This window comes from Penicillium macrosclerotiorum, assembly GCF_028827735.1.
Source record: "Penicillium macrosclerotiorum strain IBT 26536 chromosome Unknown utg000011l_segment0_segment0, whole genome shotgun sequence".
Lineage (NCBI taxonomy): Eukaryota > Fungi > Ascomycota > Eurotiomycetes > Eurotiales > Aspergillaceae > Penicillium > Penicillium macrosclerotiorum.
This window is the reverse complement of record NW_026643090.1, coordinates 1148706-1165108: the sequence shown is the minus strand read 5'-3', so window position 1 is coordinate 1165108 and position 16403 is coordinate 1148706. Positions and strand designations below refer to the sequence as shown.

The following is a 16403-nucleotide window of genomic DNA, read 5'->3' as shown; positions in this document are numbered from 1 at the left end:
GGCTGGAACGCGTCCTGAGGTGGGAGTGTCGTGGTAGCCCCGCGTTGGAATGGCCTATGAGATTGATGAGCAGGCATGTCCAGCTCAGCATACCCATGTCTACCGGGTTCAGGACCGCGACTGGGATCCTCCACAGTCGTTGAGGTGGCGGTTCAGCCCCAGGTCCCCCGGTCCACATGCCGCCGCAGCACGCGAGGACCTGGAGGTATTGGACGATACGGATAAATTACCGTGGGACGTGGCCGTGCCTGCTGCAAAGCTGCAAGGGACGGGGGACGGGGGACCCCGTTTTATTCTCGGGCAGGGACAAGTCCTTATGATTGGGGGGTATTGAAGGGTAGAGGGCGAGCTAGACGAGAGGCGAAGGGGGCCCGGGAAGCACTGTAATCGATAGGTAACCTATGGTAATCTATGGTAACCTACGGGTCTTGGTGGTGTGTCTCAGGCCCGCACTCTTCACCCATGGATGCAGCTTCGGGAAGGGGGAACCTCATGGGCATTGCAATGCAGGTGTCAGAATAAATAAACAAACCCTCAACCACGACCTCTACGGTACTATCACCACTCTCGATTTTTGAAAAAAATTTTCTTTCCGGGTTGGGGAGTAAACCAGGGACCGTCATAGGGGATCGACTGAACGGTGGGCACAAGGGACGATCCGGATCCAGGTCCCTTTTCGTACTATTATTAATGTAATTTTCTGGTGGTTTTTTTTATTTTTATTTTTTATTTTCTAAATCAGAAGAAGGAAAGAAAGACAGAGAAAAAACCCCCTCCCAAAAAAAAACTAGAAGCTTTTAGCTTCTCTTCATAGTGTTTCTAGCCCCATAATGCCAGTAATGCCAGTATTGCCCGTACCTGCGAGGGTTTGCGACCGAGTAATCTTAACTTCGTGACGAATCTACGCTAAAAAGGGACTCGGGAAACGACTAGACTTTCTCGACCTCCGCCTCCTCTTTCTGCTTCGAACTCATCGCATTCTTCGTCCCTTTCACCTCTCGTTTGAATTCCAGATCGAATCGCCCACGCTCCTTTCGGATTCCCCGTCCGCCTTTACCCACTAGCGACTGCATTGCATTCCCAACCAGTCCAGACATCCACCGAGACGCTCACTACTTCTTCGCATTGGATCCTCCCCCTGCAGACCCGGTCCAATCGAACGTCCTTCGTTCCTTTTTCCTGTGATCTGTCCACGCCCAATTGCGCTGTGCCACTCTCCCGCTGGATCCCCCTTCCCTGCCACGGCCCTGGAAACTACGTCTGGTCTACGGTCCACCGTCTACCGTACCCAGCATCCGGAGTCAATTGATCGAGTTGCGGGGCGCAAAGCATTGTGCATCCGCTGGGGTTCTTTAGACGCGCAGTCCGCTCCCAGCGCCCACCGTTCGTCCCCGCCAACTTCAACTTTCCCGCCCTGCGCCTGACGGTCATGCCGCTCCTTTCGTTCTGCCGATAAGCATTGCCTCGTGAGTCAGATCCCATCTGCAATACGCTATCCCGGTGCCTAGATGGGAGAACGGCTCGAAATACTGACAGCCAGGTGCCTCAAGACTATAGTCATTCGCTCGCTCGTCCTGGTTCACAATCTCCTCTGTCACTCCCTTCCTGACGGATTGTTGGAGCCGGTAGTCGTTCTCTACTTTCACCGATCTAACACACCCTCAGAGCTATTTCTTTCTTTTCCCGGCATAATGAATCGTTTTCGCAAGCACAAGAAGGTCAAGGAGGCTCTAGACGACCTGGAGGGCACGTCATCCCCATCACCGTTTAGTTTGAAGCCCTCGAAGAAAAAAGATGTTGAAGAGGCGAAGTTGGATCTGGATTTGTCGGCCGCTCTCCCGTCGTCAGACAATTTCCGAACCAGTCTGCTGATGCCGAAGCTGTCGGCTCGGTTCAGTATGCTGAGAGAACAGGACGACCCGGAATCTAAGTTGGGCAAGGCTAGCGATGACAGCGTGCTATTCCCCAAACGAGCCTCGCGATTAAACTTGTTCGGTCATAACCCCAGCATGCTGACCGATATTGATGAAGTCTCCTCTAACGATGGGAGCCGGCCCTCCTTTGCGCTGGGACGTACCGACTCATACGGCTCGGGCGTCGATGGATATGGCACCGATGATGACCGATCGCAGAACGGTAGCATCATGAGCCGCGCCCGACGAGCAGAAGGGAACAATTTGTTCGGCGGCCGCCAAAAGGTATATCGGATTCCTGTCCGATCACCCGGGGGATCAGCGCCAAGTCCGACAGAGTCCATTTCACGGGGAATGGGCAAAGCCGTCTATGAACACGACTTGAACATGTCTGCTTTCCAACGCCTGAGACTCCAAGAAAAAGAGGAGCGACGCGCTGCGGAAGAGGCAGCACGTGAGGCTTCTCAAGAATTCGAAGATAATACCTCGACTCTCTCTTCGACCGAACGCACGACTTACTCCTCAACCGCATCGACGCACACTCCAGACGCTCGTATGTCAACGGCAGCAACGTCCATCGACGAGTCTCACCCTATTGCTTCCCAATCGCAAGTTCCCTCGAATCCGATCTCAGATGCCAAGGTCGACATACACCCACCGTCTGCCTTGTCTACACCCCGAAACGGCTCTGTCAGATCCCACAGGCTTTATGGCCAAGGCTTGACACAGACGGCACAAAACCAGCAGTCATCAACTCTACAACGATTGGAAAGCTTGAGCCGCCAGAGGTCCGGGACTCCAGAGCTCCTTCCGCTGAACCGTAATTACTCCCGCAGCGCGGCCAACCTTCGTGATCGGCTGCAAAAACTCAATATCGCGGACCCAGCTGCCACGGCTCAGCCCACTAGCCCCCGTCATCGGCAACATCGCCCAAACCGCAGACAGTCATTCTCCCTGAGCCTGTACCCAAAGCCAACATTTCACCAACGGTTGCAGCGTTTGGAGCGGCACCACCTCTGAGCCCGCCCTCAAGTGAGACCGATGATGGCGCGTCCTTGCTGGCTGCTGCGCTCAACCCTGAAGACCATGGCAAGGCGACAGCGATGGGTCTCTTCAACAGACCTGCTACTGGATTTGATGAACAACAATTTATGCGTCGCCAGCTTCAGATGCATCAAGGCCGAAGCACCCCTCCACCACGACGGCCGTCTCCCCCGCGCCGTGCAATGCCCCAGGAATCTGTCGGCCGTACCCGGGGTCTCTCCAAATCCAGCTATCGATCCCGAGCAGAGTCTGCTTCTTCCCATTATAGCAGTGATGCCCACCATGGTATCGATCACTCTCATATTTCCAGTGTGGAGGCTTCGCCGTCGCAGCCTGGAGTCCGCACTTTTACGCCCCTTCAACCGCCAGCGAGTCTGGAGATGACATTGAAGAACGGCGCTCATACGAGGTGTCTTCCCCGACATCTATGGCCACGGATTATGGCCACCAATATCAGCCTTCCAGCATTGTATCCAAGCCATCCACTTCCAATGGGGAATACTTGGAACCCCTCCCCGAAGTGACCTACTCGGAGCTGGGAGATCTCAAGCCCATTCAGGAGAATGACGCTGTAGACGACGCTCCCAAGGTCTTAGGTCAGAATGGTGATATCACTCCTGAGCGACCTGACTCGCCTACCTTCGGTCTGAACGGATTTATTAAATCTCATCTGCGACAGGAAAGTGACATTTCTGTCTACCCTCCAACTCCGGGTCTTCCATCGCGGGACATGGAAGTCAACGAGATAGTCATCGAGGAGCCTATCTCCGAGGTGATTACTCCTGACGAGATTTCCTCGACTTCGGGCTCGCAGCCCGAGCCGCTGAGTCCGAAACCTCCTTCTCACCAATCTTCAGACATGACTGCCAACCGATCCAGTGAAGACTCGTCTGATACAGGCACTATGCCCGATGGCAGCTTTGAGGCCTCGAACTCATCAAATTGGAAGGAACAGCTGGTTTACCATCACCGGCGAGATGGCAGCACTGAGACTCAAAAGGAGCGTGAGGAATTCGCCATCGAATTAGCTGAGCGACGCCGAAAGGTCCAAGAAAAACTGCGAAGCGTCGCAGAAAGCGAGAGCCGATCCAGCAGCCCCACACCTGGACGAAGCACCCCGGATTTTACTCAAATCAAGGCCGGCAACGCTTTTGCTATGTTGAAGCATAAGTCCAACAAGCAAGGCTTCCAGAAGCAAGACTCAAAGAACAAGATGTATGGCCTGAACAGCAACTCTTCACCTTCCCTGGCGCACGACGTAACCTGGCGAGAGGAAGAACGCCCGCCGTTCAACTTTGGTCGACACTCGAACTCAAGCTCTCCTCTTCCTGGATCTGACCGGTCGTTCAGGTCTCGCATGCCGACAATCAGCCGTGGCAGCCAGGAGGAATCACGCGAGTCTAGTCGCAGCCGTGGCCCTTCTCCGTCTCCCTTCCGGTCTCAGCGAGACCGCTCCGGCTCCGACGCTTCGGGCCGATCCAAGAGTCGCACTCGCTACCGTGAGAGGGAAGATCTTGAGACCGTTGAAGAAGGTGCGGTCATTGCCCACGAAAACTTTGTTGTCCCTGACAACTTCGAGCCTCCGGTGCCTGCTTCGGTGCCCGGCTCTGCTCGCCCGTCAATGGAATATGCCGACCCCTCCATGCATGATCGGTCCTCTTCTGCTGCGTCAGGTCGTTATCGTAGCACTAGCCGCTCTGGTACTCCAAGTTTCCAGTATGAACGACCATTCCAATTCAACCAACAGCCTCACCAGCCTGCGGCAATGATTGGTGCTGCGCCCCGACCATCCCCTGCTGCTCCTCCGTACTCGGCCAATGCAACTCCGCCTCTGAATGATCCCGCAGACCAGTCTCCAACTGCTACCATCTCTAGTGGCTCTAGCACTCTACCCCAGCGTGCACCTGGACATAACATGCTTCAGAAGCGCAGCGTGAACAAGAAGTTGATCTCCGAGCCAACCTTTGTCTCTTGCACCTCGAATGTGCCCACTGTGGGTCTACCATCCGGCAATTCTGCATCTTCCATTGCCTCCCAGGGCGCTGCTGCTCCTCCGTTGCCTCCAATGAACCCTCGTCGCCGCCGTGGTACCCAGACCATTCTCAGCGCATTCAAGGCCGACAAACATGACTCTTCGCGGGTTGCCTCTCCTGCCCCCAGCATCACTGACGAGCACAGTGTTTTTCCAGATGATGAGAAACGCTCACGAAACCGTCTGCGCAAAACCTCCAGCGAGGGTGGCAACCTGAACGCGCGGGCGCGCCAGGAGGCCATGGCGAGCCCTCCCCCAGCCATCCCCCAATACCCACCGCCAGCCATCCCTGCTGATGGTGGCATGTTTTGATCACTCTTTGTATCTTTTTTCCTTCCTGTCTTTGTCTTGGTCTCTTGCCATACATGTAATTTTTCACATTCCCTCTTTCGTTTGGAATCTGTCTGTTTTGATCCCTCTTTTCGATTTCCTTTATCTTCTCTATACTCTTCACGACTATATACCACCTGGTGCATTTCCTGAGCGTTTACTGTCTACTGTCCTTTATCAAATTTCTCATTCCTTTGGTGCCTTTACTTTTCTTTTTTTCGGTCCACAGATATTTTTGAGCAGAGGTGTAACCAGGTGTATTGCTTAAACTCAAATGAATACATATTGTTTTAAAATTTCAATGCTCATCTCCTGAGGTGTCGGACTATATGATTCTTTTGATTCGACATAAGGTAATGTGAGATGGCCATTGACTATAGCCCGTTGGAAGTCAGAGAGGTGCACAATCACATAGACAAACGTGGGCTTCTTTCTTTTTATGAAAGGAATCATCAGTATGCACCTGTGATTCTCTGTGATACCCTTCTTCCGTCGTGGTTGTGTTTGTATTAAAGCCCTGGTGACGGCTATTGTTGTATGCGGCCCAAAGTGAGAGAAGTATACAGTCACGTGGACAAACGTGCCCTTGTTTCTCTGATAGCAGGGACAATCAAACATTTCTCGTGCACATTTACACCAAGATTTCTCTGCCTGAAAGTATCTAAATCTCATGACAATCCTCTTAAAGTTATTCTTATAATAGATGTAGATGATTGATTTTTTTTGGAAGAGATTGAGCTACAAATATACTAAGATTAAAATACTCCGATGACTAGCCTGCGACTGGACATTATAAACGCAGAAGTTCCAGAATGAAGGCAATTGAACAGATTGCTATGTAAACTTAATTTTATTGATACTCCAGATATGCAGAGTAAAGCTTTGGCTACCCTTATGGCCATGTTGTTGTGGGATCTTCTCTCAGACGCATTCTCACGCTCCTCCTCTACCATTCTTCCCACATTACCCATTATCTCGATCGATTGCTGCATTTTTCTTATTTCACTTTCTTGGAAAGTGTATCACACTATCTTGAAGCATCTCTGAGCTTTATTTTCCATTTCTTTAAAGTGTGACTAATTTGGTTTCTAAAGAGATCTCCAGCCACAACGAATCAGACCAACTGTCAATAAACTGACTTCTTTACGTTTCACCCACTAACTCACCTATCATCTTTCAAAATCTACCTCAGTGTTGAGCTTTTTTGAGACTCTCATTCTACTCCTTGGAAGTGCGATTGATCTTTGTGGTGAGGATCCCGCCGGTCATAAGACATCAACGTTGTCATCTACGAGCTTGACTTTGTTGCGCGGTGAACACCTTACCTTCTTCTGATCCCTTTCAAACTCCATGTCAGTCTTTGACTACCTTTTTCACTGATATTCTGCTCCTCAGAAGAGCGATTGAGTTGGTTTCAAGGAAGGTGGTTGGCAACAACGCTAACTGCCAACACTCTAGACCTCGGCGCACGAAGCCCTTTCGTCTAATATCGAGCGAAAACAGACAAGTCACAGTATATAAAGCCTTGACCCCTTCTTCTCTCTACTCTTAATACCCTAGCTGACTTTCTTTAGGCAAGTGGCTGCTAATGACAGCGCCTCAGACCAGCAGCCGGCAAACCTGTCAAAACTCCTATATTCTCACCAAATTATTCTGCTTTATTCGTTATTATGGCTCCTGTTTACTCCCGAGTTGTCGGGAACTTCGGAGACCGATATGTGTATGACTGGATTGAAAGCCTCTCATCTAGGCTCAGGGATCGCATCGGAGCCGATGATATTATACGGCCCCCTCCACCTCAAATCCCAACACCTTTTCATTTGGGATCTCCTGTTAGCATCTTTACTTCTGTGAAACCGGCACCTACGTCTTCTTCTTATCTAGTTCCGAATGCGTCTATCAAGACCCCTGTCCCTCCGGTTCTGGGAAAACCTGTGCCTGGTAACCATGGATCGAGTGAGCAGCGGCTGGGCTTGGGCAATTCCGACACGTCTAAAGCGAGTTCTGGGAGTAGTAAAGTCATTCCCGGTGTTCAGATGCGGGGGACTTTTACTGAAAAGTATGAAGGCTCTGATGTATCCTTAGTCTTGTTGTCTGATTTCAAGGATGCTATGAAGATCAAGAATGTCCTAGAGACCGACACCCCTATCAATCCCAGGACACCTGTTGAGACCAAATCTGCTGTGGATACCAAAGCATCTCTTGCGATTAGGGCTCCTGTCATAGACAAGTTTACTGTCATGATTGGCGTTCCTGCCGAGGCCAAGGATTCTGTCGAGACAAGGGCTACTACTGAAACTAAGGTACCTGTTGAGACAAAGACTCTCGTCGAGGTTATCGAGGCGCAGCCTGCTGAGGTACCTGTCAAGAAGAAGAAAGCACGCAAGAATAGGGGCACACGCGGACATCTACGAGGAAGGAAGCACCGCAAGAATCAAGCCGGCAAGGATCCCGAGCCAGTGCAAGAGAGTCCTGAGCTACTTGAAGCGGACACTGAATCTACTGAGCAAACTCAAGCTATTGTCCTCGGGTTATTACAAGAAAAGAACATTGAGCCAATCGGGGAAAATAGCATTGGGTTAACCCAACATGTTGACGCGGTTGTTCCGGAGTTGGTACAAGAGCAGAACCTCGTATTAGTTGAAGAGACAGGGCCTGAGCCATTCGAACAAGAAGCCCCTGCACCAGTCAAAGAAAACTGGTTCGTCCCTATCATTTCCCGTTCCAGCTCGGCCCCGCCAGAAATTGGTCGTCAAACTACAAGAGATGCCGCGTGGGTTGAACAGGAATCCACAATCAACCCCTCTCAGTTCATTTCGACCAACCGACAGCCTCTCACTCCCGCTAAGGAGGCCGAAGCCAAGGCCAGACTAGCGGCCAGGAAGAAGGCATCGCGCCGTCGGTTCAAAGATCGAAAAAGGTATAAGAACCAGCGAGAGAAGAAAAGGTTGGCTCTCAAGAACAGCAGCAATATCTCACAAGCCAACATTTCCGATCTCGATTTCTCGTACACTGACATCTTCTATAGCTCTTTCGAGGACGCAGCCTTTGTTGATCCGGCGTCCTCCAACTTCTCCAGTACTATGTGGCCCTTCAAGGCGGGGATCCCTGCCGGTGTCCTCCGATACAACGGTCAGGATTGGTTCCCTTGTGCCTCGCGGGTGCCATTGACTGTCGCAATGACAGTCAACATGGAAGGTATGGAGAAGGAGACCCGGACGCAGCGTACCGGTCCCTGTATCGTGAACACTGAAAAGTGGAGCGTGCGGGCACCGGCTCTCGCCACACAAAGAGCTGTCGAGGAAGAAGCCACTCCTCAATCTCATGAGGAGAGTGAGATGAATTGGGCTCAGTGGAAAGAGCTAAACCTGTCAGGTTCAGCTCAGTATCCGAGGGAAGGAAATCGGGAGCAGAGGGAGCACCAACCCGTTCGGCCTAGCAGAGCATCCGAGCTCGACCGAGAAAGAATCTGCGGATTCTATGCGGATTGTTGCAACCACCACCACAACAAAATATGTTGTGGCTCCCAGCACCGATTGACTGGCGAAGGCTGTTGCTGCATTCATGATCGACACTCCTGTTGCCAGTGTGTGGTACATGGATGGTATGAAAGAAAGGAAGACCGCAGTGGGGATAAGGGCCGTACTGCAGATGAACAGACTCGGGTCGTTGAATTAGATATGCATTTGACGAGTCCATCAACTCTGAATTTGTCTTGTCGAGCAGATGTGCCGGGGTCAGATGAAGCAGACCTGAAGACGTTGCTGGCTGAATGCGCGCGCCCCCCGTTCTCACTCACACACAAATACTCGGCCTCACTTCCTGCTCGGTTTTCTCCTTCCCCTGCATCCACCAAACGTTACCACGCACTCTCCGACGTTGATATGTCTCCTCACCGCGCTTACAGTGATGTCTCCAGGGGCTCGTTCGATATGCCCGTATCGGAGGACCTGAGTCCTTCGGTTGCATCGCTGTTCGAACTGAGCCGCCGGATTTCCCATCAAGCGAGCTCGTCAACCTCGTCTGATAGAAGCACTGTGAATCGTCCAAGCATGCCACAAACTTCCCAGTCTCAGTTCCCTGTCCCTCTAGTGATCTCTAGCAATGATTCAAGCACTTCAATTTACCCAACTTCCGGAGAGTTGGAGTTCCATCAACCTCACGCCAGTGGCAGCCTCGCAGAAGAAGCGCTGCGTTCTCCCAGCCTGTACTTTGACGCCAAATCGAAGCTGACTATGGATTCTCAAGAGGTCTCGCGTGAAACAAGTCCTCCAACACAACCTCACTCGGAGCACGCCTTTTCTCACAGGGCCTCCTCTTCTGAGGTCCCAACATTCATTGATACCACTGATTTGGGACACCTGGGACACCTTCGAGGCCTTTTCAACCAGAGAGAATTCTCCGACATTAAGGTCATCCTCAGCCCGATGATGCCGGCCTTGAGCCCCGACAAGAGACTTCCTGCCTCTGAGGTCTTCTACCTCCATAAGGCCATCCTCGCTAAAAGTCCTTTCCTGTACGCCATCATGAATGCCAAACGCATGCGAGACAATGAAGTAAATGAGATCCATGCTCTCACCGGCATGGCTTTCAAGAGCTCTCACGCATTTGCCATGGCGCTCAAGACTCTTTACGGGTCTCCGATTGTCACCCCGGACACCCTTCGCGAAGTAACTTTGGCCGGGTTGAATCTCCCTAGTACCAACGCGACCGGCGAGTATGAATTTCCCATAGCACACGCTCAAGTTGATTTTGCTCTGTGTTACGCCGCCAGTGGCGCGTTCCTCGCCCGCTCCGACATCACCGAACGAGGCATCCATATGGCTCTGAACCTCCTTTCCTGGGAAACGGCCGAATTTATTCTCCATTTTGGCATGGTGGCCTCTTCCTATGTCGTTACCAGCCCCGAAGTCCCCTTTGGACCTACCAGCACCCGCAGCTCACGCAGCTCTTCTTACTCGGATACGAACAATGCGCCAGAGATCACGCCAGCCATCAGAATTGACCATATCCACGAGTTCCAGATCCACTGGGCGGAGACTGTATTCAATGCAGCGCTCCAGTTTATTACCGCCGTCATTACCCCCGATTTCGAGCTCTATGCCGAGGCCGATCCGACTTACGCACCTAACCGCGTACCCCCGCCACTGTGGACACTGCCAGGCTCCATGCTCTCCAACAGGCTGCTGGAAAAGATCCAGTTTGGCAGCATGCCATCCCTCGAGCAGCGCCGGCCCACTGATCCGGCAATCACCGTGCCCTCCGCCTTCCTCCTAGCCTTGCCATACGGCGTGTTGGCCGCGGGTGTAGACCTGATAAATTCGAACGGCACCCTGCCCACCCTCCTGCTGATCCGGGTCATTGAAGAGCGTGAGAAGCGCCGCCTCCATGCACTACGGATCCTTGTCGCGTACAAGCGCGAGGTCCCAGCTGATGCCCTCCACGAGCTGGGGTACCGGGAATCGGTGATGGTGGAGCGGGATGGCGAAGACGAGCGCGCCGTCCTCACTCGGGTCTGGGATGACCCAGAGGCATTGCGACCCAGGTGTTAAGGGAGCACACTGGGGTGTAATAGGTCATGGAACATGGCCAAAATGAAAATACGCAAAGGTGAAGCTGGGTAGGTGGGTTGGGCGGGGGGAAGGGAGGGAGGGAAAGACCAGATTGTATGTACAGGGGACGAGGTGTACCTACGATAGTGCGGCGAGGTGGAGAGAAGTGGACATAATGATGAAATCTCGAGCGGGAAAGAGTGTCTGCCCTACCGGTACGACAATGTACAATTAGATCACGAACAAAATGAGGCATAGCTGAAATTACGGGGTTTCCTTCGATTCATTGGTATCGTGCGATAAAAACACTCCCGGCGAACTTAAATGACCATCTCTCTATACCTTCCAAGACAATATACTTTTTCCCTTCTATATAGGTGTGCCGGATGCGAGGCTAATCATGCATCATAGCTTGGCTAGTCACTGCTTATCGGGGAAGCCGAAGTTCACGCCGAAGGGCGGGTACACGAAGCGCTGGAAGGAGTTCGAGGCGGCCAGCTCGTCTGAGTACTTCTTGATGGTGGCCACATCTTCGGCATCCAGATTGATCAGGTCCTTGCGGTTGGCCTCGATGCGAGCTGGGGTGACAGACTTGGCGAGGACGGATGAGCCGCGAGCGACTGCAATGGACATAGTTAGATTATGAGAAAATAAAATAAAAACAACAGAAAATGAAAGGGTAAGACGTCGATGTGGGCTGGGAATTAAATGGGCGATACGTACTGTGCCAGCTGAGCAGGACTGTGGCTGGGGTCACACCACGCTTCTCGGCAACCTCGACAATGGGTTTGGCTGTGAACAGCGGGCTGCCAGTGCTGCCCAGGGGACTGTAGGCAGTGATGTGGATGCCCTTTTGGATGCAGAAATCGACAATCTCCTGTTGTGGAAGCGAGGGATGGTTCTCGATCTGGTTGACAGCGGGGGTAACGGTGGCCTGGGGCAGCAGCTCCTCCAGATACTTGAGGCTGTAGTTGGAGACACCGATAGCCCTAACCTTGCCAGTGCCGACAAGCTTTTCCATGCTCTTCCAGGTAGTCACATGGCTATGGCTATGGACGATGTCCCGCGAGCCGTCCGGCAGCTTGGGGAAAATGGGGTGAGTGCCTGTTTGCCCCGTCGTTAGTCTCTTCTAATTTTACCATCGGGGCCTCAAGATGATCCAGGGACTAAGAAGGAAGATTAAACGCACCATTAGGGTTCATAGCCAGGGGCCAATGCATGAGATACAGGTCCAGGTAGTCGAGACCCAGGTTCTTCAAGCTCGCCTCCAGACCCTCCTCGACCTTGGCGTGGTACGAACACCACAGCTTGGTCGTGACAAACAGATCCTCACGCTTGACTATCCCAGCGTCAATGGCTTCCTTGATGCCCTGGCCTACCTCGTGCTCGTTGCCATAGCAGAGCGCCGTGTCAATGTGTCGGTAGCCGACCTTGATGGCATGGCTCACGGCACGGGCGACCTCGCCGGGAGCAGATTGCCAGGTACCCAAGCCCAATGCCGGAATCTCAGCGCCGGTGTTCAGCTTGAAGCGAATGTCTGCAGGAGCCATGGTGATATGTTATTTGTTTGAGAAATTCTAGAGAGGATGGGAAGGGATTGAAGCAAAGAAAAGAGAAGAGGGGCTCGAGGTAAAGATACCCCGAGCCCCCCACGCGGGGGTCCCCCGCCAAACTCAGCGCCGGTCACGCGTCTTTTTCCCATCAATCACCGCCCGGGCCCGTTTAAGGATTCCAGCGTATTCCATCTACATTGATCTCGCTCGCTGGCCCTTCGGGTTTATTGACGGTTCATGAGAATGAGTCTTGATCATTCTGTCGCCATCGCCGTCCTCTCTATCTCATAAGGCCTTGGTCTGCGAAGGATCTACCCCGCAGCATCGGCAACTGGGGCCCCGAGTCGAGCAATCGAGGGCCCCACGAGTGCAGAAATCAGAAATCAGGAACCAAAACGACGATGGGAAGAAAGAGGATGGCATCCCAGTCGGGTAAGCACCGGCGAAAATAGCTTAACAACCAAACACTTGCGACCCATCAGTCAGCACCGGAAACCAGTATCCTGTCTCTTGAACTCGGCGCCAGTTGACATCACTTCCCCACGTCGCAGCCCTCGGGGCCAATCATCACCCAGGTTCGCGCTCCGGGGGTGTGGGGACAACGGCTAGCGTCCATAGGGAGGCCGAAACTTCATCGGCACGGATTCTGGAATCCGTGATCTTGCTGAATGATGGTTGTTCGCACAAACAATGGCTGCAAATCATGGTCGATCCCCGGGGAAAATTACCTATGAGAGCGGCTGTCTTACGCTTCTGGAGATACTCGCCCTCGGAAACATAGACGCGATGGGACTCGATCTTTATATATGGTTCTAGATCTCTTGCTGGAGTTGCATTATTTCTGTTGTTGGAAACATACTCTCTTGCAAGAAAATTGTGCTGTGTCTCACCATATTTTTCAGAGTACCCTGCGCAGATCTTTGATTCCTCAAATCCGGAGAAAACTGCATTTCTCAAATATATACACCTACACATAATGGCCCCTGTCGCTATTGCCGAAGACACACCTGCTCCCATTTTCAACAAGAAACGGGATGGCCAGGCTTTGGAGGAACTCTCTGACGCCATCGATGAGGTCAACGTCCTCAAGGACGCCATAAAGGAGAAGGGTCTATACGAAGAGTCCGAGTTTGACAAGGGCAAGGATAAAACCGCCTTCCGTCAGTATGAGGATGCCTGCGACCGGGTTAAGAATTTCTACAAGGAGCAGCACACTAAGCAGACCGTTGCCTACAACCTCAAGGCCCGCCATGACTTCCACAGCAAGACCCGCGCCGAAATGACTATATGGGAGGCGATGGAGAAGCTCAACACCTTGATCGACGAGTCTGACCCGGATACCAGCCTCTCACAGATCGAGCACCTCCTACAGTCCGCCGAAGCCATTCGGCGTGACGGCAAGCCCCGTTGGATGCAGCTTACTGGCCTGATCCATGACCTGGGAAAGCTGCTTTTCTTCTTCGACGCCCAGGGCCAGTGGGACGTGGTCGGCGACACCTTCCCTGTGGGCTGCGGCTTTGATGAGCGGATCATCTACGGCCGCGAGTCGTTCAAGGAAAACGAGGACTTTGAGCATCCTGTTTACGACACCAAGTTCGGCATCTACAGCCCCGGCTGTGGTCTCGATAAGGTCATGCTCTCCTGGGGCCACGACGAGTACCTTTACCACATCGCCAAGGAGCAGTCCACGCTGCCGGATGAGGCTCTAGCCATGATCCGTTACCACTCCTTCTATCCCTGGCACAACGCCGGCGCCTACCATGAGCTGATGGATGACCATGACAAGGAGATGTTGCGCGCAGTCAAGGCATTCAACCCCTATGACCTGTACAGCAAGAGCGATGGAATCCCCAGCGCTGAGGAATTGAAGCCCTACTACATGGAGCTCATTAATGAGTACTTCCCCAACAAGGTTATTCGCTGGTAAACCAGTTTTGGAAAAGAAAAAGGATCCATGCCCATATTTGCACTGCACCCTTTCCTTTCTAGATAACCTGTTCTCTCCACCCTTTCTTTCTGATGAGATTCCCACGAGTTCTTTTGGTCTTTTTACATGTTGTTATGATGAAGCGATTACCTATACAGTTACATGTTGCGAATGAATATATCAAACCAGTCATATAGCTGGATACGAGCCCGTACAATCTACAGTTGACTTCCTAGATTCATTCTTCTAGATATTACCTTATAATACTTCATGCCGTAGATAACTACAAGACATTCATGACATTTGAATGTACTTTTCGTTGTGAAGTTGAAGTATCTTCCCCCTGGCCCACTAAACTTGACATCAGATATTCGGCCAATTTCGAAATTCCATCAATTTCTTGACTCAACAATCGCTTTCTGCTATACAGTAGGGTGTAGATCACTATTCACTTTCTAAAATTGCGGCCCTAAGAGCTGGCATGGGCACTTGATAGACATTAACAGCAACAGTAGAAGTATTAAAAGAAGTTCACAGATAGATTGGATAAAGGTTCGGATGATTCAATATTTCTTTGCAAATACAAGAATCCATAGCATCATTATAAGTATTTACTGCATGCCACGCTACATGTGAGTCGCTTTCTGTGACCAAATCGTCATTATCCCATTCCTTCGTTTTATAGACGAGCCATCTGCGTACGGTTCCCTTGCTCATCGAAGGAGATCTTCTGCCCGCTGATTAGCGACTCCTGCAGCGCTGCGCCAATCCGCACCGCCTGCACAGCAGTTGTGAGGTCCAACGGAAGCGGATTATTGTCCAGCACCGAGGCCGTAAATTCATTCGCCTCTGTGACGAACGCATACTCAAAGCGATCATAATAGGTTTGCGGGAGCTCCCGCCGAATGCCCGTGTCGTCGTACATGTGAACATGATTGACAGCCGGCTGCGTATTGACGGCTAGCTTGCCCTTGGTGCCGATGATCTCGGTGGTGTCCTCCTGGCCGGCGGCCATCATACGCGACGCGTAGAAGTATGCAATGCGGCCGTCGTGGAACTCGACCAAGCCGACTGCATTGTCGCGGTCGTTATGCTTGCGTAGGTCCGGCTCCACAGCCGTGATGCCCACCGCCGACACGGACTTGACCTTGCTGCCCGCACCGAAGAACCACAGCGCCAGGTCAATGTCGTGGATCGAGCAGTCAACGAAGATGCCGCCCGAGAATTGGGCGTATGCAACGAAGAACCCGGATGGGTCGAGCTTGTCGCAGGTCTGGCTGCGGAGCACAGAGGGTGCTCCAATTGCGCCGGCACGCATCTTGTTGTAGGCGTCGCGGTAGGAGGCATCAAAGCGGCGAGAGAAGCCACACATCACCTTCAGGTTGGGCTTTTGGGAGGCTGCATCGAGGACGGATTGGGACTAGATGGCCATACGAAGTATATAGTGAGCTACTACCTTCCCCGGTCGATTTTTTTGCAGAGCCAGATGTAGAGACATAAAGGAGAGAGGAGCTTCGCTGACTTACCACATCGACGCTGGTGGATAGCGGCTTCTCGCAAAGAACATGTTTATCAGCCTTGATCGCCTTGATCGCCTGCTCGGCATGCACAGCGGTCGCCGATGCAACCACCACGGCTTCCAGGCCTTCATGCTTCAGCATGTCGTCATAGTTCTGATACAATCGCACACCAAACGGCTCGAGATGTATCTTGGCCCATTCTAGCTCGGTAGGATCGGGTGAACTGGCAGCGACCAGCTGGGCCCGAGGAGTTCGTTCAAGGAAGTTCTTGGCATGGCGTTTGCCCATGCGACCAAGACCGGCGCAGCCAATCTTTAATCTGTGTGCAGACATTGTATTTTGAGCAAAAAGGGTGTAATAAATGACAAAAACAGAAGCATGAAAGTGACAGAGAAAATCCCAAGCAAAATGGAGGTGTTGGCACACCGACTCTATAAATGCCGGGAGGATCGTCGGATGCGGAGAATGGCCTCCGAGCGTTTGCTTGGTTGCTTCGGAGGCGAAACCCCGGAAATGTGGAGTCGGAAAGCGA

The 16403-nt window shown here is 52.3% G+C and overlaps 6 protein-coding genes across 6 annotated transcripts; 4 read left to right on the top strand and 2 right to left on the bottom strand.

Moving 5' to 3' along the window:
- Positions 1-49: 49 nt before the first annotated feature.
- N7462_011379 (uncharacterized protein) lies at positions 50-334 on the top strand (the record flags this gene model as incomplete). The annotated part of the gene is made up of 1 exon (XM_057083093.1): positions 50-334. One exon carries the CDS (start codon positions 50-52, stop codon positions 332-334), a length of 285 nt encoding a protein of 94 aa, XP_056928448.1.
- Positions 335-1691: 1357 nt separating this feature from the next.
- Positions 1692-5301, top strand: N7462_011378 (uncharacterized protein; the record flags this gene model as incomplete). The annotated part of the gene is made up of 3 exons (XM_057083092.1): positions 1692-2826; positions 2886-3242; positions 3290-5301. The coding sequence occupies 3 exons, from the start codon at positions 1692-1694 to the stop codon at positions 5299-5301; spliced, it is 3504 nt and encodes a 1167-aa protein (XP_056928447.1).
- Positions 5302-6989: 1688 nt separating this feature from the next.
- On the top strand, positions 6990-10871 carry N7462_011377 (uncharacterized protein; the record flags this gene model as incomplete). The annotated part of the gene is made up of 1 exon (XM_057083091.1): positions 6990-10871. The coding sequence occupies one exon, from the start codon at positions 6990-6992 to the stop codon at positions 10869-10871; it is 3882 nt and encodes a 1293-aa protein (XP_056928446.1).
- A 420-nt stretch (positions 10872-11291) lies between these two features.
- Positions 11292-12421, bottom strand: N7462_011376 (putative glycerol dehydrogenase; the record flags this gene model as incomplete). The annotated part of the gene is made up of 3 exons (XM_057083090.1): positions 11292-11491; positions 11595-11975; positions 12061-12421. The coding sequence occupies 3 exons, from the start codon at positions 12419-12421 to the stop codon at positions 11292-11294; spliced, it is 942 nt and encodes a 313-aa protein (XP_056928445.1).
- Positions 12422-13400: 979 nt separating this feature from the next.
- On the top strand, positions 13401-14351 carry N7462_011375 (inositol oxygenase; the record flags this gene model as incomplete). Its single annotated transcript, XM_057083089.1, has 1 exon — positions 13401-14351. The coding sequence occupies one exon, from the start codon at positions 13401-13403 to the stop codon at positions 14349-14351; it is 951 nt and encodes a 316-aa protein (XP_056928444.1).
- A 679-nt stretch (positions 14352-15030) lies between these two features.
- Positions 15031-16204, bottom strand: N7462_011374 (putative NAD binding Rossmann fold oxidoreductase; the record flags this gene model as incomplete). The annotated part of the gene is made up of 2 exons (XM_057083088.1): positions 15031-15771; positions 15878-16204. 2 exons carry the CDS (start codon positions 16202-16204, stop codon positions 15031-15033), a joined length of 1068 nt encoding a protein of 355 aa, XP_056928443.1.
- Positions 16205-16403: the final 199 nt, after the last annotated feature.